General features: G+C 46.1%; 1 protein-coding gene and 1 long non-coding RNA gene across 7 annotated transcripts in view; one reads left to right on the forward strand and one right to left on the reverse strand.

The window, feature by feature from the left end:
- The window catches only part of MEIS2 (Meis homeobox 2), a 201176-nt gene extending 189635 nt beyond the window's left edge, over positions 1-11541 (reverse strand). For 2 of the 5 annotated variants that reach the window (XM_060168644.1, XM_060168662.1), the window contains exons 1-6: positions 11409-11541; positions 9890-10122; positions 8221-8362; positions 7464-7514; positions 6376-6426; positions 5450-5599 (exon numbers count right to left, since the gene is read on the reverse strand). In XM_060168644.1, coding sequence (XP_060024627.1) covers positions 5450-5599; positions 6376-6426; positions 7464-7514; positions 8221-8362; positions 9890-10122; positions 11409-11420 — 639 coding nt within the window. In that variant the 5' untranslated portion in view covers positions 11421-11541. Of the gene's footprint in view, positions 1-5449; positions 5600-6375; positions 6427-7463; positions 7515-8220; positions 8363-9889; positions 10123-10818; positions 10891-11408 lie in introns of those variants that run through there. The other 3 variants (XM_060168653.1, XM_060168669.1, XM_060168679.1) reach the window with 2 other exon arrangements.
- A 224-nt stretch (positions 11542-11765) lies between these two features.
- LOC132531110 (uncharacterized) lies at positions 11766-21532 on the forward strand. 2 transcript variants are annotated; one of them, XR_009544019.1, is made up of 3 exons: positions 11766-11925; positions 14684-14747; positions 20719-21532. It is a non-coding gene; the product is annotated as an uncharacterized LOC132531110 (long non-coding RNA). The 2 variants fall into 2 exon arrangements; XR_009544017.1 differs by having other exon boundaries at positions 14687-14747.
- The last annotated feature ends 434 nt before the right edge of the window (positions 21533-21966 follow it).

A 21966-nucleotide genomic window follows, 5' to 3' on the forward strand; every position in this document is an offset into this window, starting at 1 on the left:
CAACTAAAACACGATACATAACACCAAGCCAGAAAAAACCTACGAACTTGGAAAATACTGTAAAGTAATTCAGAATATGTACTTGTAGGTAGAAAGTAAGAATAAACATATATAAACATACTTTAATCAGCAAACGGAGCATGCAAAATTAGTTTGACTTGAGATAGTCACACAATAAAGGCACGATATGCTTGTATCAGTACACATAATTCATGTAACTTACAGGTTTCCTATGACTTTAAGATGTTTTACTCCTAATTAACATTGTGCAAAAATTATTTTTAAAAAGAAGAGGAAGACTCCTATCATGAGGTAGTCAAGCCTATAAAAGTTAAAAACGTTAGTTGTACAGTTTGAAAAAAATGGTGGAATTTCAACTTTGTTATTCTAAAGTTGACATAAGAACTCAGAACTGTGTGTGCTTTCAGAACACGGACTCACTCTTTAAAAATGTAAATAGAGCCGGGGTCTTTCCCTCATCTCCCCGCTTCCACCCTCTATTAGACTTTGGGAATTAATATGTGGGCAACTCTCACGGAAGTGGCAGGTACTCTTTGCAAATGATTCCTCCTCCATCTAATGGAGCAACTTTTAAAGAAGACAGAAATTTATTGTTGGTGTGTTATCACGTTATAAAATGTCTCCTATAATTTTGAATTGTGTTGGGATACTGTATAGGACGTTTAGCCTGAAAAAAATGGGAAAATGAATTTTTAATATATCAAAGTTTTAATCTGATAGTGAATGTCTGTGGTTGTCAACTGCACCTTTGTTTAATTTCATCTCATCACAGTTTCTCTGAAAGCAGACTCCAACTGCACAACCTACATGATTTCAATAACACAATTATTCTTGATGGGAAATTGACAGAAAAGCCATCAACCACCAGAAACTACACAACAGCGACAGAAAGCCCATGCCCCCAGCCAGGTCTCCTTGAGTTGGTAGACAGAACTCAGAGGTAGAACTTGCCCGGAACAGGTCCCCCGAGACCTTGGATAACACACCGTGAGGTCTGATCTTACACTAGAATGTAAGAAACTATCTGATAAAATAAATCATTCATATTATTAATGTTAGTCAAATCCCAATATTACCCCTTGGTATTCTATAGACCAATCACTTAAACCTATCTGTCTCCTCACTGCCCACTCCCGGCTGATTTTTCAGACACTTGCCTGAATTTTGTCAGAAGCAAGGTTCGGTTCTAGGGATTCTTCCCTTTGACTTAACCCATTTTTTAAAACTGTACAGACAAATAAATTTGACATATTCAGAGATGCAAAAGAAAACAAGAGAATATTTTCATTTAAAATACAGCTTTCAACGTAGAAATTAAAATAATTTTTCTTTTATTAGTCAGGTTATCAGAGCCACTCAATTTTCAGGCACCTGCCATTAACTGTTAGTAGATACAATTGTATTTTCTTCCCTATACTTAATTCATCCAAAATAAATAAATAAATAAAATGTAGTTCCTTATGCACATTAATTAGGAATAACAATATTACTGTATGCACTTCAGGTGAATGGAGCTTAGGTCAGAGAACGTATTTGAAAAACAAATATAGTTCATTTATCTAAACATGATCTAAAGATATGTAATATCTTTATATGTATAAAGATATTACAGTGCAGACAAATAAAATACATCATTTGTCTGCACTAGAGCTAAAGACCCGATCTAAAATTACATAAAGTAGAAAATGTGGATATCACCTATTATTCAGAAATAGTACAGACTAGGAAAAGCATGATCATGCCACAACAGTTTTCAAGTTGAAACTTTTTTTCAAGAATTGGTTACTTGACATGTTTATTTTAAACATAATAAATTTGAACGTCTGGGAAACTTAACATGAACTGCAGCTGGAAAATAGAGTTCTACTTCCTTTCACCATCATATTTTTTCTCCCTAATATCCCAAAGAATACTGTAATAGCTGTTTCCTACCTATAAAAATTACTCTTATGTTATAGTAAGGGTATAAGATAAAAGACTTTATAATATTAAAAATATTAGCAAGCATTCACTATGAATCTACTAAACATGACGAAATAGTAGCCAATGTTGCAAATTTTATTTTCTATTTAATTCCAAACGTCCTTTTATCAGTATGCCCATCATGTAGGTGTCAATAAGAAATGAACAAATTCAGTATCTTCACTGAATTTAACGTATGGAAGGTAAGACATTAGCGCTGTCTTCTTTTAATGCATCTATGTTATATCAGATTATTTATATAAAATTATGGAATGTGAAATCAGCAAGACAACAGCCTCATTTAATAAGCAATAGTATGTAAAACTCATTCTTAAAAGTCAGCCCAAAATACTTGCTTTCAAGATATTTATATCAATTACTTTTACATATTTCTATTTCTAAAAATTTTAATAAAAAAATCAAAAGCTCTTTTGGTACCTAATAGTTTGCTCCTGACGCTTCTCTCTCTGCTTTCCACTACGCAGAATCACACACTTGTTCTTTCTTTTCTCTCTTTCACTCTCTCTCTCCCTGCCCGCTCCTTCCTTAAACACACACACACACACACACACACACACACACACACTCACACAAAGTAGCTTGATATCACTTAATAAGGATAGAGGTGTATGTGTTTTGGGGGTGTCAAACAGCTGTCAGAAACTGTCACCTCCAGAAGAGAAACCTTGGCACACAACAAATTAAACTACACTTCTTTTTTAGCTGTCATTATTCATAGCCAATAAATTGAAATGCTCTCAGCATTTCATGTGCAAATAAAACCACGAGGAAGCCAGTAGATCAGAATAGTGGGCCAACAGATAAAACAGAGAAAACAACATGCTGTCTTGGTCCTTCTGAAGTGGCTCATCATCACCCCTGCACTAGTGTGCACCAAATGAGATCCAGCCTGGGGCAATGTATTAAATATGCATATCAAAGCAAATGAAAAAGTAAACCTGGAGATTCAAATTGGATATACATTTACATGCTGAAAATGTCCCACTCTACCACTTTTCAGGTAGTGGGTCTGAGGTATTTTCACGTTTTTTGTGGCTGGGGGTGTTGAAGGAGGAGGGCAAGCTTGCAGGAGAGGCTGAAACATAAGAGGATTCACTTTGTAGGGGCAAGGCTTGGGAATGAATACATTCCATATACCTATGGTACAGAAATATCAAAAATGTAAAAACTCTCCAAGATTTCCTCTCACCTCCTGCAAAAAATTCAAGTCCATGGCAAACTTCGCCCTTTCCCACTCGGTTTGCTGGTGGAACAAATTATTGCTTCCTTTCAAAACAAATAGCAGGGGGCTAAAGTAAAAATGTTATAGTTCAGACTCTAGGAAATAAAAGGTTTTAAATTATGATGCCCAATGAGGTGGCAAGACCTCATGGGTTCAGAATAAATCAGTTGTCATATATAGTTGATTGGGGGCTTCAAAGAGAAGCAACAAATGTTCCAGTTGATTCTTTTATTCAAAGATGATGATTGTTATATTATTAAAGCACTCTCTTCCTAGGTACAACTTCTTTCTTGAGTGTAATTTAATATTACAATAGTTCCATAAATTGGCATTGTCTATCAGCCAATACTATAGACAGCCTAGTTTACCTTATCTCTTCTATGTAAACATCAGCATGCTCTAGTTCATACATCCACTTGAGAAAACAATTGCCAAGAAACTGTTTTAGAAAACCTAGTCAAGACCCCTAGAAATGGCACAAGAAAAGCTTTTGGCTGCAGACAACTGTGAACTTCTCATCCTACAAAACCATGTAACTAGATTTCTTCCCATTCCCCCCAACAGTGCAAAATGCATATGAATACAGAAACAGGAAGCAATGAAAATAAACAAGTAAATGACAACAACAACAAATACTTTGAACAGAGTGTCATGCCTTGCAGACCACAACCACACATCATATAGCCACATATCAGCAAATAAACTTTCCATAGCTGCTTGTCGCACCCATTTGATTCCAGAGAACACACTCAATATACAAAAGAGCTCCCCAACGTTTCCTGCGTCATGACGGGAAAAGACAAGAGGAAAGGTAGGCATGGGAGCTTTCAACGTCACAGTATTTATTCTGTCTCAGAACTGGACTTCAGGACTGAGGTTTTCTTTTCTTCTTTCTTTCTTTTCTCCTTCCTTTCTTTCTTTCTAACTTTTGTCCTTAGGCTGTATGGTTTTCCATACAGCACAAAGGCTAATAATTAAAATCTGTGACTGTACATTTTCAAAACCTTTGGAGAAGGCGGGGGAGAAACTTATTCTCAAAGGCATCTCAACTCTTTCCTCTTAACACCCAGGACTGGGGGGTGATGGTGGTGATACAAACTGCCTTCAAGCCTCGATGCCCATTTAACTCCACGGAGTGTTAAATTAATATTTCAGGCACCAAGTTAGGAGACTATAGCCTATATCATTTAGGTTGTGAGTTCAATCGACTATAATCTATAGACACCGCCTCCCCCACCCCCAGGCTTGGGTTCCTATAAATAAACTGCTGTTCACACCCACTCTTTAACCTCGCCACTCCTGCCTTTCCTACCAGCTGCAATCTTTCTTCTCTTTGCTTCTTTTTCAAATTTTCAGTCTCACTACATATGCTTTTTTTTTTTTTTTGCATCAGACTCACTAGATCGGTTCCAAAATAGGATTAAAAACAGAGAGAATAGAAAGAAATCTCCGTTCCTGGCCTGATACACACAGTCCCTTCTTACTCTACTCTCCGTCCTCATTCACCAACTGTTTGTGTTAAAATTCAACCACTAACCTATGGTTACTCAATCAGAATTCCCTTCGGCTTTCTATAATACATTGTTAATATTTGTTTTATCAAGGTTACTGCCTTTTATTATGAAGATGCCTCACGCACTTGGCAATAAGTCCACATACTGACAGTAAGTTTCTATACGGCAAAAGCTCAGAAAACTATAACGTGTTCACTCCTTTTATTTCGAATGCAATGCAAGATTGCCAGTAATTCTCAGAATTGTCATCTCTGCAAGAGACTGAGAAATCAGCCCTCGCTCCCCAATTCTTTTTTCCTTCAGTCCTCTCTCTCTCCCCCATCCTGTCCAGCTAGCTTTCTTGCCTCTTTCTCCCTGCTGCAATGATTAGAGTTGAGAAAGCAGAAAAGGCAGCGGTCACCATATCAAACAGACGATTTGCTGACACTCAAGTCACCAAATCCAGGAAACTTTACACATTAAGAGCACAAATCACTCTATCGACTCCCTGGTTTTTTAGGTTCTCAACATAAATAAGGAGGGAGTCCAAGAAAGGGGAAATGGAGATGAAAGGTATGGCAGAAGTAGTGAGAAAGGGAGAAAAAGACCCCCAGAGAGACTAGATTATTTAAAAAGAAAACTCAGTCAGTGGAGCTAGAGGTTACAACAAATTTTTCAAAAATGCTTTGCCCAGTGGTCTTAAAAGAATGCCAAAGGCTCACAGACTTACATGGTCAGCGAGATTTGTGGAGGAGCCTGAAAGTTCTTCGTGATCTGACTTGGAGCTGCCATCTCTTTCATCAATGACGAGGTCTATGGGCATTTTCCCCTTCAAACAGCTAATGTACCGGTGGCAGAAGTTATCACACAGTTCGTGGACCTAGAAGGAGGGTTAAGGTGGAGGGCTCAGCTTGTATTGTTGTTGTTGTTGTCATGGTTTTGTTTCATTTTTAAAGGGAAAAAATATCAGGTTGCAAGGTTACCTTTGGAAAGAGCAACAGTGCTATGTCTTCCAAACTAACTCTAATTAATGGGTGTAATAGTTGAAGGCGAGGAAACAATAGAGCAATTGTTGCAGCAGATATTATTCTCCAGAGACTTCCCTGAGCAACAAGTTACAATGAAGGGAGCAGAAACAGGACTGGAAATAACTGGGTTCAGACTGGGAAAATCCGATTTGATGATAACATCAAAACATTAGAACGCTGGAACTGGGAACAACATTAGCATTTGCGATTCAATAAGCTAGGAATTTTGTATGTTTCCAGGGGAAAGTGATTGAGCTGCAGAGCAATGTAAAGACAACCCAGCGAGGATGATTCCCTCTGCCAGCACCTAATGCACGCTCTGAGCCTAATAGAGACGCAGGCAGGCTGAATGTCCAGTAACACAAATGGTTTGCTGCATTTCAAAATAATCCTGAACGCCTGGGGAAAAGGGGGGCGGCGGCTACTTTAAAAGACAGGGCTGTCCTAATTCACCCATCCTCTGAGGCCCTGGGTCGAGAAGCAATGTGAAGGAAGTACATGGTAACAAGTTGCTCAGAATCTCTCCAGGTTCTCAATCCCTCAGCCTGGAGGTTTCTTAAAAACATCCCAACTCAACCAGGAGAGGGAAGTGACCAAATCAAAGTGGGGAGTGTCATTTCCTGCTTACCTTTTCTAACTCCAAAAGATGAAACCTTAGTACTTGTATTGCTTGTATCATCTGGAAGAAAAGTTTAGAGTGCGGAGTTAAGGCTCTGTGACGCCTGTGACTCGGAGGTTTCTAGTGGGGGATGGTGAGGGAATGGGGCTGGGAGAAGACCCAGGCAAGTGGCCAGGCAAAGCCCACACATCAAGAAATCGTCAGAAAAACCAAGTGATTACTGATCATCTCTGCCTCATTGGCTACGGGGTAGGAATCTGACTCAACCTATGCCGAAGCATTTAGTATCTTTACCCCTCACGTTTACTGAGCTATTTACAAGCACTGCTTTCCTAGGGATAGGCCTTCTTTCTCCGCCTCAGTCCTCTTTAACGTCGCCTCTCTCGACCTCAGGCCAAAATAAAAAAAAAAGAAGAAGAAGAAGAAGAAGAAGAAGAAGAAGAAGAAGAAGAAGAAAGAAAGGAAGGAAGGAAGGAAGGAAGGAAGGAAGAAAAAAGTCGCTTCTTTGGAGTGAGAAAGCTTTTTAGAACAGCACACCCTGCGAAATCCGTCCTTACTGAAGAAGGAAATACTCTAGAAGAATGGTGAGGCAGGGCCTTTGAAAGCGGATTTAAGTACTTTTAATATTGAAATCGTGCAAATTAGCAAAAGAATCGCACCTAAAAGTGGCCTGCGCTGGCCTGCCCCTCACCCCCACGCCCACCTCCGCGGCCCGCCCTCCGCCGCGCCGGCGGTGACTTCCTTCGGGTTAGCTGCCCGGGGCTCGGCCGCCTGCCCTGGCAAACAGAGGAAATCACTCACTTCTCGCCGCCTCACTCCCGGGGCCGAGACCTGGGGCGCATCCCCTGCTCTCGCTCTCGCTCTCGGCGCCGCGTCCCCGCTCGCTGCCTCCCTGGGCTCTGCTCGCCCTGACGTCCAACCCGCCCCTCACTCCCAGCTCCCCGGCAGGGGCTCTAAGCTCTTCCCTTCCTCCCCGTAGCTCTGGAGCTTCAAAAGAGGGCTCTGCTCGAACTCCCCGGAGCTCCGGGGAAAAGTGTGTGCTTCTGGGCAAGGAAAGGGGCCCAGGCTGGGGAAAGGCAAGAAACAGTGAGCCTTACCAAATTGTCCAGCTCTGGATTTGAGGAAAAAAGTGGCTTTTCGGCGCGAACCTATAGGAAGCAGGGAAAAGTCAGCATGAATTACCACTCCATTTAAAAGAAGAGAAACCCTGTCACCGACTAAACCGTGGTGTGTGAGTGGGGACGGTGGAGGGGCAGTGGCGGAGACGAGGAGAGGGGCTTTGGTAAAATACATGAAACAAACTAGTGCCTTCAGTCAATGGGGTTGGTTGAAAAAGAATCAGGGCCTCCTAGTTCTGGCCCCATTTAGGGGTACCTGGAACCTCTGAGCTGTAGCCGAGAACTCAGGGCCGTTCTCTGGGTCCAAGTACCCCCTTATCCTGCCATCCGCGGGGCTATGGTTCGCAGCCTCCCTCACCTCCGCGCCGGCGCCGACAGCCCCGAAAGGCGCCCAGCTTCCTTCCCTCCCGGGCACTCTCGGGGCCCTCAAAGCCCCTATCCCCAATTCTTGTTCAAGTAGCTGCAGGCGGGGGAAAAGGCCAAGCCCCAGATTAGGAGCAGGTCAACTTTAATTCGAGGGTCGAGCCCCTGTATTCCTGGCTGGGGGGAAAAACAAACACCCATATTTATCTCTTCTTCCAATTTGCCTCCAGGCTCAAGGATGGGGAGCGAGGACTGGGGCCGGAGGAACAGATCGGGTGTCCCTGCCTCTTCCTTCTCTTTCAAGTAAAGCTCTGAGGAAAGGGGAGGGGGAGTGAGGGGCTGCAGGAGGGTGAGTGGGTCAGGAAGGTTGGACCTGCTTGGCGAAGACCGCGATGTCCTCGTTGAAGGAGTCGGAGGAACAGACGTCTCCGCCGGCCACTCCGGGTTCCCGGGGAGTGCAGGTCGCCAGCTCGCACTTCTCAAAGACCAGAGCTAACAGAGGAAACAACGGGTGCCTAACGGGCAGCGCCACGCAGAGACACACACACGGAGACGGGGTGCAGAGGGGAAGGAGCAAGAACTGTAATCAACAAGTTTGGAGGGTTCGGATTCCTTCCTTTCTACCACAGGCACGCATCATACTTTACAACCCTTCCTCAGCCAGCCGAGCCTGGGCCAGAAACAGAAAGGAAAAACGGCCTGGCCCTTTCCCTCAGCTCAGGACTCCCTCAGATCTGGTAGGAGAAGCCCCTGGCCAGTTAGCCCGCCAAGTAAAAACAGCCTCGGTTCGAACGTAATGAAAACAGCCAATAGGCTCAGGCAGTCCGGAGCCCGGTGTTGATCCAGACCCACTCCCCGCACGACAGAGGCCGCCCAACCAAACCCTGAGACCCAGCCCTGACCTCCCAAGAGAGGAACACTCCGTGAAATCCAAAATTGCTTTAACTCCACGTTTTAATGGGCATTCCAGAGGAGGCCCAAGGCTCACCTACACACACCCCCGAAGTGATATTTTCCTCAGTCTAACATCTCCACCCCCTTGCCTTATAAACTTGTTTGCTCCACTTCTAGTAAAGCCCGGGTGAGGGGACCAAAATAATAGGAATGGTACACGCCGAGAGCTTCCTTTCAAAGACCACATTTCTCCAGCTGGCGAAAATAAATAAATCGAGTGTTAAAACTTGGAAGTGTGCGTGTGCGCCTGTCCTTTGTGTTCCTCTGGGCGGTTTAGCTACACCTCGGGATGCTTGCGGCCTCCGGCTTCAGGCGCAGTTGCTGTTTACCGACACTGCCCCCTCCCCTCGGCATCCCGCAGCCTTCCCCACCTACCCTCAGCTGGGAGGGCCCGAGTGGTACACGTTGGGGCCGTGCACCCCCATCCCTCCCCGAGTTCTCTCAGAATTTAAAATAATTTCCAGCCATCTCCCTTACTCCCCCCAAGAGCTGCTCTGTGCAAGCAGCAGCCCCTTCCACCCCGCTGCACTTCAAGGTCTGCCCCCTTTATTTACAGAGAATTAAGAAGAGGGTGATTAGGACTTCCTGGCCGACAGAAGCAGCCCTGATCCCAGCTCCAACTGCATTTAGTGACTCCCAGACTCTCGGTAGGAAACAGAAAAGGAAAAAAAAGTTGCTTCTCATCGGCAGGAAACTTTCTCCTTCGTCGGGGCCTCTGTTAGGGGGCCTGGAAGGACCAGCTCTGCGTCCTTTGGCCAGGAATCCCGTCCTTGGGGAGAAGGCCCTGGCCAGATTCGGAGGAATCAGTCACTCCCGGCTCTGGGGTACGGAGTGACGGGGCCGTGGCGGTGGAGGAAGCCAAATCTTCCCCAGGACTTACACGCAAGGGGCAGAAGAGCAGGCCCCCTTCCCTGTCCTTTCCTAAGGCCAGCGGTTTCCGCCCCCCTACCCTAAGGAGAAATAACTCCCCACTTGGTCGTCCACCCCCTCATCCCCCCCCCACAGAGACAGACAGACACACACACACACACACTCGCACTCGCACTCACACAGTACGCTGGGTCAGGAGGGGGTGGAGGTTGGTTTACCCATAGATCGCGTCCTTGTCCCGCTTCAAGGCGTCGTTGACAGCGGATCCCATGCTGGCCGGCATGACATTGGGGTGCGGGGCGTGCGCGCCGTAGTGCTGCGTGGCGTGGAGCGGCGGCCCGTGGTTCAGGTGGTGAACCGGTGGGATCGGCCGCGGCGCGTGAGGGTCTCCGTACATGGAAGCAGGCACCCCTACTCCGTCCATCCCGCCGTAATGGGGCAGCTCATCGTACTGTCAGAACCCGGCAAAGGGGCGGGGGGCGCAGGAGGTGAGAGAGAGCGAGGAGAGCCGAGGGAGGGTAGGAAAAGAAGCAGGGAGAAGAGAGAGAGGAGAGAAGTGGGGAAGGAATAGAGGCGAGAGAGAGGGAGAAGGCCAAGGGAAGAAGAGAGAGGAGGAGGAGGGGGCGACGGGGAGGGGGGGGAGGCAGGAGAGAAAGAGGGAGGAAAATACAAATAAAAACAAAGTCATAAAGGAGAAAAGTACCGAGCACGAGTTGAATACACAGAAACCAAACCAGCCGAAACAACGGAGTTGAAAGTTGGGGAGGGGGGTGTTTTTAAATTTAAAAGATGAAAAAGTATGAACCGAGAGCAGCGTTAGAGTAGGGAGAGGGGGCGGTGAGGCCGGGGATTGAGGGGGCGCCGGGAGGTCCCGCTCGGGCGGGAGGCAGCAGAACCGTAGCAAGCCAACCGAGGGAGAAGTGGAGTTAGTGTGAGGAGGAAGCCCCGGATCCCACCCCTAACCCCCCTTCGCCTCCTCCAGAGGATCCAATAAATCAAAAGGCGAAATGAAACAAAATAAAGAGAAGAAAAACGCTAATAATCAGGACGAGAACGCCGAGGACTAGGGAAGGCTGGGGCCAGTGCCTCCCCGGGGGCAGGGAGCAGAGGGTGGGGGTGGGGTGGGGGGGAATAATGTGAAAGTTACCAGAAACATTATTTAGCAGCGGATTCCCTGCGTCCTTGTCAATTTCAGAGACAAAACAAGCAGCCCAGGCTAGTCTAGGCGGCGGCGCAGCGGCTGCGGCAGCGCGGCCCCAGCGGCGGCCCCGGCGGCGGCGGCGGCTCCTACGCAGCCGGTGCCCGCCCCGAGCCGCGGGAGCAGCGGCAGCAGCGGCGCAGCAGCGGCAGCGGCGGCAGCAGGAGAACCGGGGGAATCGCGCTGCTGGGGTAAAAGCTGGAGCGAGGCGAAAGCGTGTAACAATTGCACTCGCGCACACACACACACACACACACACACACACACCACTCACACGCACTCGCCGCCCGCCCGCTCGCACAGCGTTGAAACACGCGCGCCCAGACACGCACACACGCACGCACACACACTCGCACACACGCAGAGGCACGGGGGGGAAAAGAAGCCGATGAATAATTTTGCTGCTATTTTTTAAAATACTGGCCGCCATCATCAAGCAGCGAGCAGCAGCAGCAGCGTTGAAGGGAGAGGAGGCATCGGGACAGGCCCCTCTTAGGAGAGGATTTATATCTAGGTAAGTGTTGGAGATTTAAACCTACCCTTTGCGCCATCAGTCTGCGCTCCAATAAACTCCTGGATGTGTCGTATATTTAATATCCCAGTCCGGATAAGAAAGTGATCTAGGCTGAAGATTCCTTTTTTTTTTTTTCCAAACCAAGGAGACTTCTCCCAGTTTTCCAATATGTTATTTTTAGGGGGGGGGAAAGCCCAGGCAAGACAACGAAGAGTTTTTTTTTTCCTGTGATATTTCTTCTTTTTCTCTTTTTTCCTCTTCTTCCTCCTCCTCCTGATCTTCCTCCTCCTCCTCCACCTCCTCCTCCTCCCCCCTCCCCTCCTCCTCCTCTTCGGTCCTCCTTTCCCCCTCTTTCTCTTCTCTTCCCCTCAGTTGGAAAAAAAAAAAAAGAAAAGAAAAAGAAGAAAAAGAAGAAAAAAAAAATTGTCAAGCCCCCGAACTGAAGGTTACGAGCGGCCCGTCAGCAGCCCACATGTAACCGAACTGTCGTGTTTCATGGCTTTTTGCCACTCCAGCTGTCAATCAAAGCCCGGAATGTCAAGGTAGTGAATGAATGATGGTTGATGATGATGAAGAGGAGGAATCTTTCAGACCCGTTTTTTTCTTCCAGTAAAACTCCGCGAGGGGTTTCTGCTTCTTGAATTTTTCCTCCCCCCCCTTAGCTTTGCCCCCGCGGTATCTATAATATGATCCTCTCTCTTTAAAGTATCGTTCAAAGAAAGCAGGGGGGGGGAAATCAAGAAAAAAAAATGAATAGTTTGCAAAAACTGGACTTCCTCCCCCCCTTTCCTGGTAGGTATTTTGTCTCTCCCTCTCTCTCTCGCTCGCTCGCTCGCTCTCACTCGCGCTCGCTCTCTCGCGCTCGCTCTCTCTCGCTCTCTTTCTCTCTCTGGGAGATGAGTGAGTGTCAGTAGGTGTTGGCAGGTTGGCTGCTGCCTGGCTTATAGAAGAGCCTCAGTTTGGCGGCGCGGGTCGGCGGCGGGAGAACGAAATGACGGAACCCGGAAGTCGTGGTGGCCATAGCCCGTCGTACGGCGGAGACACATCCCGGGAGTGGGGAGCGGGAGCGAGGAGGAGCGCGCCGCGCGGAGCTTCTGATATGCAGCGAGTGCGATCGGACGGCCCGGGTTGGGGGGGCGGGAGAGGCGGGAGGCGGGGGGCGGGAGGGGGAGGGGAGGCAGGAGCCCCGCCGACCCGAGCAAATCAGCGAGGCTGCTCCTCCGCGGGGGAAGGCGCGGGGGAAGGGGGGAGGAGGGAGGAAGAGGAGTATGTGTGTGTGTGCGTGCGTGTGCGCCTGTGTGTGTGTGTGCGCGCGCGCGCACGTGAGGAAAGAGGGAGGGAAAGAGAATGAGAATGAAGAGGACAGGGAGAGCGCAGAGAGGAAAACTGCAGAAAACCACAGGGAAAGTACGGTACAGCCTCAGATTTTTAATTTAAAAAAAAAAACTTGCTTCTAGTTCACTTCCCCATCACTCCCGGCTCCTGCCTAACGAGGTCGTGTCGGGGACGTTTGGCATGGCGCTCTTGCTTTTGTTCCTTTTAATTCCGCGGGCCCCCTACTCCTCTGCCAGCCGATTATCGCGCCCCGAAGGCTTTCTGCTAACACCCAGAGGCAGCAGGATCTGCAGACCGTACCAACGCCCGGCTAGAGTTTTGTTTTTGTTTTTGTTTTTTTAAGTGGTACTTTCTTCCCTGTGCAGATCCAGGACCCTTGTCAACATTCATTTTTTTCTAGGACAAGAAGAGACCAGCTTAACTCAAAGAGCACTCCCTTCAAGCTTTGCGGACAAGGGCCACCCTGGAGAGTCTTTGGGGCCCGCGGTGGAATCATGAGGGAGGAATGGGAGGGAGTCGTTTGGATGTTTGATGTTGTCTGATGTTGCCAAAGTGTGTGTGTGTGTGTGTGTGTGTGTGTGTACACGCGCGCGCGACTGGTGTGCGACTCCAAAGTGGATCTCACTTAGAGCTGGGAAGCATGGGGGGGGGGGGGAGAGAGAATGCATAGCGAGAGAGAATGCTTAGCAAGGAGGATTGGCCGGCACTCCCTGCCCAGCTTTGTTGTGGTCGCCGGGGGCGCAGAGGCCAGTCAGCGGTATCGCCGGCTAATGGCTGTGTTAGTTACACCGGGCAATTTCAGGGTATCAGGAAGATGGGGCCGACTCCGAATGAACTTTTCCAAAAAGGAAAAGGAGGAGAGTGGAGGGAAAGAAGGTAACTATCCCACATGGTTTGCGTAGAAAGTAGTTCTAGCCGATGTCTCGCCGAATCCCTGGCTGGAGCTGCACCCTGCCTCACCTCCGCGCCGCGGGTATCACGGCGGCCGCGCGTCAATCACTCCGAGCCGCGAGCTGGGGGCGGAGCTACGGTCTCCCGGCGCGCTCAGCTCTGCAGCCCCCGCCGCCCCCCGGCTCCCGGCAGCCCAGCAGCCGGGGCCTGCGCTCCGAGCGCGCCCTCTCCCCAACTCCTGGCTCTCGCCCTGGTTCATGGTCCCCGGCCCAGAGAATTGAAAACAGATTGTTCCTCAACAGCCGCCTCCTTCTCCAACTTTGAACCCATTCTGGAGAGTAGAAAGTAGCGAATCCTCTGCGCGTGGCTTTGACCCGACTTCCCGGGAGATTGGGGGGGGGGGCGCTCAAGGAGAATAAAATACTCTGTGTGTGTTTGTGAGGGAGAGAGGGAGAGAGAGAGAAGGGAGTTGTGGGGAGAGAGAATGAGAATAAGAGGGAGAAGGCGAGAAGGCGGATAGGCTTTTTTTTTTTTTTCCTTCTCCCTTTTCATCTCTGCTTCACTGTTAGCTTTCGGGCAACTCTCAACTGGGCTTAGATCGTAGCCTGCAGAGACTCCAAGCGGAGTCGGAGAAATTTGGCCCCGTTTTAATAGGGCTGGGGAATGAGCTCCGGAGGTCAATAAAGCCCTCCAAAAATGATGAATGATTGAGCACCTGTGATGATGATAGTGATTACCAGAGCAATTAAACAGTTTGATTAAATGAGCCATCATAACAATGATGTCTGCGGGAAATCGGCCCTTACATATAAAGAAAGATAGTGCGGAGGGGCTTGCAGAGGCGAGTGTAGCGCGACGTCAGGGAGAGGGGCCGCGGACCGCGCGGTATTTGCCGGGGTGGCCGGAGCAAGGACTGCCGGGCGCGCGGAGCTTCGGGGAGGAGAGTCTAGCCCAGGCTAGACTTTTCAGCCACTCTTAAGCCGGGCTTCAAGCCTGCAAGAGCCGACTGGTATGAAACCTGCAGGTTGGGGGGGAGGGTCCTTCCCCCTCCACCTCCTCATTTTTTTTCCCCAGAAGAACTCCAAGATTAAAAGCATCCTTATTTGTTGCTGAGTTGTTCGTCGACGTATAAGAAAAGGTGAGTAAAAAAAGAAGATGCAAAAGAGAAGAAAAAGTTGACCTCCAGAATTTTATTATAGGAGGCAGTTGTTCGAATTTAGTTTAGCCGGGGCGGAAAGATGAGAGAGAAAAAAATCAAAGTGGTCTCGCTGCGGAGCATTTTCGACTTTGCCGAGGTCTTTATATTGGTGGATCCACGGTCCCCGTTCAGCGCCGCTAGCTGAGAAGTTTATACAGTTTTTCAGTTTTTAACTCCTCTAACTGTTCTTATTTTCAGTATTGCATATTTGTTGTCGCCAATAGGGTTACTGTTGTTTTAAATGCCCTGTACAGAAAGCGCCACTTTTCTTTTTAAAAAGGAACTCAGTTTCCTTGATAAATACTTCTTTTGTAAAAATCAACTTCGAACCGAACCTCTGCATCGCAAAGTTTAAACATTCAAAGTTGCTACCTTCTGCTTCTCCTGCTTCTCTTACCATCACTTTTTTTCATAATGATATTGTGAAGTGAGGTAGCATTTCCTACAGCCTTTATTTAGAAAAACTACACTAGGATTTTTTAAAAAAGTTTCTTCCCTGGCAGTGCATCCGAGTAAAAACAATTCAGACCGACTGATGATTTCTATATTTTCAAACAGTTGTTAAGCTAATGGGTTGATTACTCCGTGATAATCTTTAGCTTTACAAAAGAAAAAAGTTCGAACTCTATTGTCATGTGTTTTCATCCTTTGGGTGATGCAGAAGGCATTTTAACCCAAACTCCTTTCTTCCTTTCTTTCTTTCTCTCTCTCTCTAATATTCTGTAACTCCTTTTGCCTTTTATTGAGTACTTTAAGGCAAGTAACTGGGACAATCTGGTTACAGATGGGAAGGAGAGAGAAATAGAACATTTTGAGATACTGTTCAAGAAAAAAACCAACCAATCATTCTTAACTCCAAAGACCTTAGTTAAGAAGTGTGAGTGTGTTAAAAGTGAAGTCCTCCTGGAGGAAAATATGTGTCATTTAAAACTTCACCAGTTGCTTAAGGGGAGAACCCCGAATTTCATGCGACTAAAGAAATTTCACTTACCTAGTTGCACGTAATTTATGAAACCGTTAGTTTAAGATAGCATCGCAGTGCAGTGAATTGCACACAAGATCAAGTTGGAGGTGATTCATGATGTCAGTTCTTGGTCAGTCTGATGAATTTAAAGGACTATTAGTTTTAATCACCAACTTGCTGATGTTTTATTAATAGAGCTGAAAAACATTTAAGAACTTCATGGTCTCTCCTAACCCCCAATTTTGCAGTCTCATGGAAGCTATTCAAAAACAGTGGGGTACGCAGGCTTTCTGCTTTCTAGTCCGATAGTACGTTGTTGCTGATGCTCAGTTCTCAGCCTCCGCACTCCCACCGGGGCTGCGAGGCTCATCTGCTCTCCCACATTTGGGGTAAAGGAAAAGTAGGTGGGGCAGGCCCGGGAGACAGGCGTGAGATGGGGGTCGCAGGAGGCGGCACACACCTCCGTCAACAGTCAGCTCCGTTTGCCCAGGCTGGAAATGGTTTTAACAGGCGGTAAAATTTCATCTTGCGGTGTCAAATTGGGGTCATTTTGGGGTTAGAGTTCTCAGTGTCCGAGAGGAGCTGTCCAGCTGCGTGGGGACTCATTAACTGCAAAAGATCTGTTTCAGTAAAAACAATTCAAAGACAATCAGAAGGCTAAAGACCTTCTACAAATCGCATTTTACAAGTGCCCCAGAACAAATATGGATGCTGAAATCTGTTTCTTCAGAATCCCAAATCGGCTACTTAGCTCTGGAGTGGGGGTGAGGGCACTGCATAAAAAAAGAGGTGAAAGGGAAGGGACCTGATTGGGGGGGGTGAATGGGAGGGGGAATCGGGCCTTTCAAATTTAAGGGTCTGTTTTTAATCACCTCTTTCTTATTGGAGCATCCCCAAGACTTCTGAGAACTGCTTCTTTTCTATTTTTACTTTTTTTTTTGTCTCAACATGGAATGATATTATAGGTAACATTCAAAAATTTAAAAGAAGAATTGAATGCCTCTATACCTATACTTAATTTAAAGGGCATTGGCTTTACGGAGAGTATTTAATTTGAAATGAACAGTTATGAACCGAGACTCTGTTTTAGGTGAATTTGCCCACCTTCCTTTAGGAGCTTGTGTTTCTTTTCACCTTTTTTTTTTTTCTAGAAAGTAATAGGTTCTCAGCACAGATAACTCCAAATTCCTCAGAACTCTGAGGTCTGAAGTGTTAATCTGTGTATTAAAATTGCTGGGTTTAAATCCTTTTTGTCTTCTTACAGCTGTTAGAACAATTGACGCCTTGCTAGAGGAGCAAATAAATCCAACCGTAATCTTATTTGTAACTTTAGTTAATGTTTTGAATTGGAGTATTTTGGATTAAGCAGGTTTGGGGTTTTTTTCCCCCCTCTATAAGGTTAATTTTTATTTGTGGAGGTTCTGTTGGCTGGTTTGGAAGAAAGATATTATTACTTTAATTCAAAAAATTCCTTTAGGTAAAAGGAAAGTGCAATTTTAAAATGACAAGCTAGAATTGAGATGCCTGGGGTTTTAGAATAAAACCAAACCAATATTTTAGAGTAAAATATTATTTGAAAGAAGTGTTCTGTCTTGCATTACTGACTTCAGCAAGTAAAAAGGATCAAAATATTTTATTCTTCCTTTCTCTCTGGACTCCACCTCTGTCACTAGGTCTTTTCTCTCTATCTGCTTCACTGTTATTTGCGTTCTGAATGCAACAGTGAATTTTTGTAGTCTAGCTCTCTTCTCCAAGCCTCCCAGAGTATAAATTGTTATTCAAGGAGTTGGATTGCGGTCCTGCAGAAACAGCCCTGAACCCAGTATCACTGGGACAAAGGCAGCGGGTCTCTCTTTCTGCTCCGACCTGCTGGCTGACAGTTGGAATTTTTAATATATATTTTATTTGGCATTTCCAATAACGTGTTTGCCTTTCCCTCCCCACCCCCTTGCAGCCATCTATTACTTTAAAAGCATCTCTTCTCTATAAACCTCAGCTCATCCTTGTGAAATGTTCTTGACCTTCCCAGCGATAAAACCAGAAGCTCTGAAAGTTGCTCTAGGAAGAATTCCACTTGCTTTCTTACCTGTTAACTTTGCTCACTCTCTTCCGAGTTGGGACAAAGGGAGGGATGGGGACCCCTTTTTGTTTGTTTTTGTTTCCTGGTCCTTTCCCCACTTAGGCTTTCTTCCATATGCCCCTCCCCCCAATTAATAACAATAAGGCACCCCGCAATTTATGTTCTTACATAAGATGGGGTGGAATGATTTTACTTTCTTTCCTTTTGCTCTTATTTCTTATTTCTCCCAATTTTAGCTGCTTCAATATCTCGCAGTAGGAAAGTATTTCAATAAATAGCCCTCTAGCGCTATCTGGCGGGGCTCCAAGCGCGAGTGAGCTCTCTCTCGCTGTCTCTGGCTCCTTCCCGCGCTCTCTTCCATCCTCCCTTCTTTCCTCACATCTTCCTCTCTCCTTCTCTTGTCTCTTCCGCAATCTTGATCCTATCCCCCCTTTCTCTCTTTCCTCTCTTCCTGCTTCCCCCTTTCTAGCTCCCACCCCCATTTGCCGCGCAGACAGCTGGAAAGACCCGGTCAGAGGCTGACACCCTCGGAACCAAGTGATGCTCCGGCGGGGGAGCTATCCTGGGACCCCCACCTTCACCCAGCATGGGTCACACACGTCCTTTGCCTTTGAGTCGCATCTTACTGTAGCTTAACACGTTGCTTAAGTCTCAGCCTCTCAGCCGTCGGTGGTTTGGAGGGGTTTAAACTGCATTTGTGAAGTTTGGAGGAAAGAAATCAGACACTGGAATCCCGTCTAGTGGAGCCCAGCTAAGTTTTAGGTCAGGAAGCCGAGTCTCAGTGCGAGTTTGAGGAAGTGTCGGGGCTTCGCAGGGGTGGGAACAGACCTTCGGGAGAGTGTTGGGCTGGGGGCGCCAGCTGCCCCCCTTCCCGCCGGCCGGATCCCTACAGCACAACGGACTGCCCCAGTTTAATATACTGGGCCTGTCCAGGATTTTTTTTTTTAAATAAATTAGCTCTATCCTCCCTCTCCCACCACCACTACCACACCAAATTTGGAGAGGAGTGGAAAAGAAAAGTGGGAGTAGGAAAGCTCACTGGAAACCTCACGGGGCAAAGAAGAAAAAGACAGCAGAGACTGCGGGAACTCGCTTGAGGATGCAGTACTCATCAGCATACTTCCTCCTTTCTCGAAGAGATTTGTCTTCTTATTTGTGGCTTTTTTATAAAACAGTAGCCGGTAAACCTTCAGCAGTGTGTGGGGAGCCATCAGAGGATATAGGGACAGAAGGAGAGATTCAACTCCAACTGGGTGCTTTAGATTAAAATTCTCTCTCTCTCTCTCTCTCTTTCTGTCTGTCTCATACACACACACACACACACACACACACACACACACACACATTCCACACACACTCTGATCCTTAGAGAAATTTCCAGTCCTCCTTTGAGCAAATCTCTTCCTTCTACTCCTTGAAACAGAAGAAAGGGTATGGGCCTGGGGGACAGTTAGACTCACTCAACTTTATGATTGCGTTTTCTAAAATTTAGTTTTGACCTTGCAAAGTGAGGACCATACCTCCAATACAGACCCAGTCAGTGGATACTTGAAGTGAGGGGGCCTCAGTCTGCAGTGTCTGTGATCACACAAAGACCTCTTCCCAACTCAGAAATCCCCCCTCCCCACAATCTCAAAAATAGAAGGGAGGGTGGAGGATGACACAATCCTAGGTTCTCATCCTCAAGAATTGCCCCCTCCCACTCCCATACTGAAGGAAGAAAGCACAGTTCGGTGTAATTAATTGAGGGCGGTTATTAGGTCATCATTAGCCAAGGTGCAAATAATTGCAGCCCGTTTTTACTTAAAATTGACCAGCCTCAGAGTGATAGATCGATTTGGAGTATAAAAATGATGTATCAAAACATCAATGTCGATTATTTGAAATATTGTAGTCGAATTATTTTATTGCTTCATCGGTTAAGTGTCTGAAAGTGCAGTGTTCAAACATATACTTATGTTGTCAATACTGTCAGAACTGTCAGTTTTACTATACTGGATTTGTACTACATTTCGAATTTACTCATTTACATAAAATGCCCACCCTAGGATTCCCCCACCCCTACCCTGTCTCTCTCTCTCCTCCCATCTCTGGAAAATCCGTGTCAGTTTCTTCAAAGGATTCAGCAATCTTTGCCTCAGCCAAAGTGTGCAGTGCCTCTTTTACTCAATTTTCCACATCGGATTACATGGCTTTTTCACCATTTCTAACTTTCAAAGAGAGCCTTCCTCCTTTCTTTCCAACTCTGCCTACTCCAACCTTTTCTCTGAAATAGTATTGTAGCACTTGGAAAGCTTCAGGTTTAAATAGCCACATCTCAGCTCCAAATAAACCATTTAGGTAGAAAACCAAAAAACCGGACTTCACTGTACCTCCTTGGCTTCACTCCTGTAAACCGGGCTTCGCTGGGCACACGATCTCACACGTGTTAGGGTCCGTCATCAAATTACCTGCAGGATTCAAATATTACAGGGAAAATGAATTTGGAAATGTAAATACTTTTTCTTTCGTTTTACTTAAAAGCTGTGATAGGAGAAAAAGAAACTATATATATAAATGATCGGCACGTTTTACCTTTAAAAGCTTTTGAACTCAATCGAAAGACACAAGTTGGAAGCAGAATTGACAGTTTTAATTCTACCCATTTTCACCTGGCACGTCAGATCAGAGGCATTCATTTATTTTATGAGGGGTAGATGGGAAAGTCGGATAGAAAGCTTGAATCCACTGAAGTCTCTATCCTAAAAAAATCACAGAGAAATTACTGAAACGCAAACATTCCACCGCTCCACCCTCTCAGTCTAGACTAATTGAAATTTATAAATTCACATTCTGCCTAATTTTATGCTTTTTATTTTGTTTTCTAGGATTCCCTCCAAGACTGATAGGAAAGACAGGGCCACTTCTGGACTATCTGTGAGGATGTGTTTCTTTCTGTAACACTGAAGCACTTTTTATAAACCTTTTAATGTATTTAAATAAATCTATTTGGACATTAAGAGAAGCCATACATACAAAGATAGTTTGGCTTTATGCCGGCAATCCCAACATTAGAAAAAAAAATTCACAATCCAATGAGAAGCTTTTCCATACCCAACCTTGGTCAAAAAAAAAAAAAAAAGAAAAAGAAAAAGGAAAGCAAAAGAAAGTTTTCTGCGTGCATCTGCATGTCTTCGTGTGCACGATTATAAACATCCCCCAGTCCTTGTTTGCCTGTTACCTCCCTCCTGCCATACACTCGAAGGCAGAGGCATCGAGGGATGGCCCCCAGAGATCTGTGTTTACTCAGGTTTTTAAAAAAAATCTCTCCACCATGTATGACAAGTGTTACTTCAAGAAATTCATCAGTCTTCTATAGATACTTCCAGTTTTACTGTAATGATCTGCAGAAGAGAACTGCCATCACTTTCTCACATCCCAAGGTGTTGTAGGAACTCACAGAAAGGGGAGAGTGGCTGAAACGCTTAATTACAGTGGTGGAGCGGGGGCACGAGGTGGGACCGAGGGAGGGAGAGTGAGGAAGGTCTTTACCTGGCCAGTACCTGTAGAAAGCTGTGAATCCTCACGGCGAATATTTGGGAAAGGTAGGGTTGCCTTTTTTTTTTTTTTGTAATGCCTTTGGGGAGAAGTGATACACTTGTGTAACAATTAGCTCAGACAATAAAAATAATTGGAAAATCAGTTGGAATTTCTGAGTTTTTAATTACGTTTAATTTTGTGCTAAGCCGTAAAATTACGAATGCCCCTCAACCACTCTCCTCTTGTAAAGCGTTTAACAACAATTATTCCTTAATCAGTCTGAATGTGAGTCACAAATGATGCTTTTCCACATCAAAGGGACGTCCTTCGACGTTACCTTTTAGTCATAAGTAAGAGGATTAATTCCTATAATTAGAGGGATAAATATGTGCATAAATACATCTCTCACTCCTCTCCTTAAAAAAAGAAAAGAAAAAAAGAACAACACTTTCACTCTGAGACATGGCCGGCTCTGGTAGGGTAAGGGTTTTTCATTGTCCGCTTCGGCCCTACACCCCTTTGCTGGCGGGCGAATCGAACCGAGGAGACGCGGGTGCGAAGCACAGACCCCCCAGAGGGACACACACGCGCACACA

This window comes from Lagenorhynchus albirostris, chromosome 1, assembly GCF_949774975.1.
Source record: "Lagenorhynchus albirostris chromosome 1, mLagAlb1.1, whole genome shotgun sequence".
NCBI classification, from domain to species: Eukaryota; Metazoa; Chordata; class Mammalia; order Artiodactyla; family Delphinidae; genus Lagenorhynchus; species Lagenorhynchus albirostris.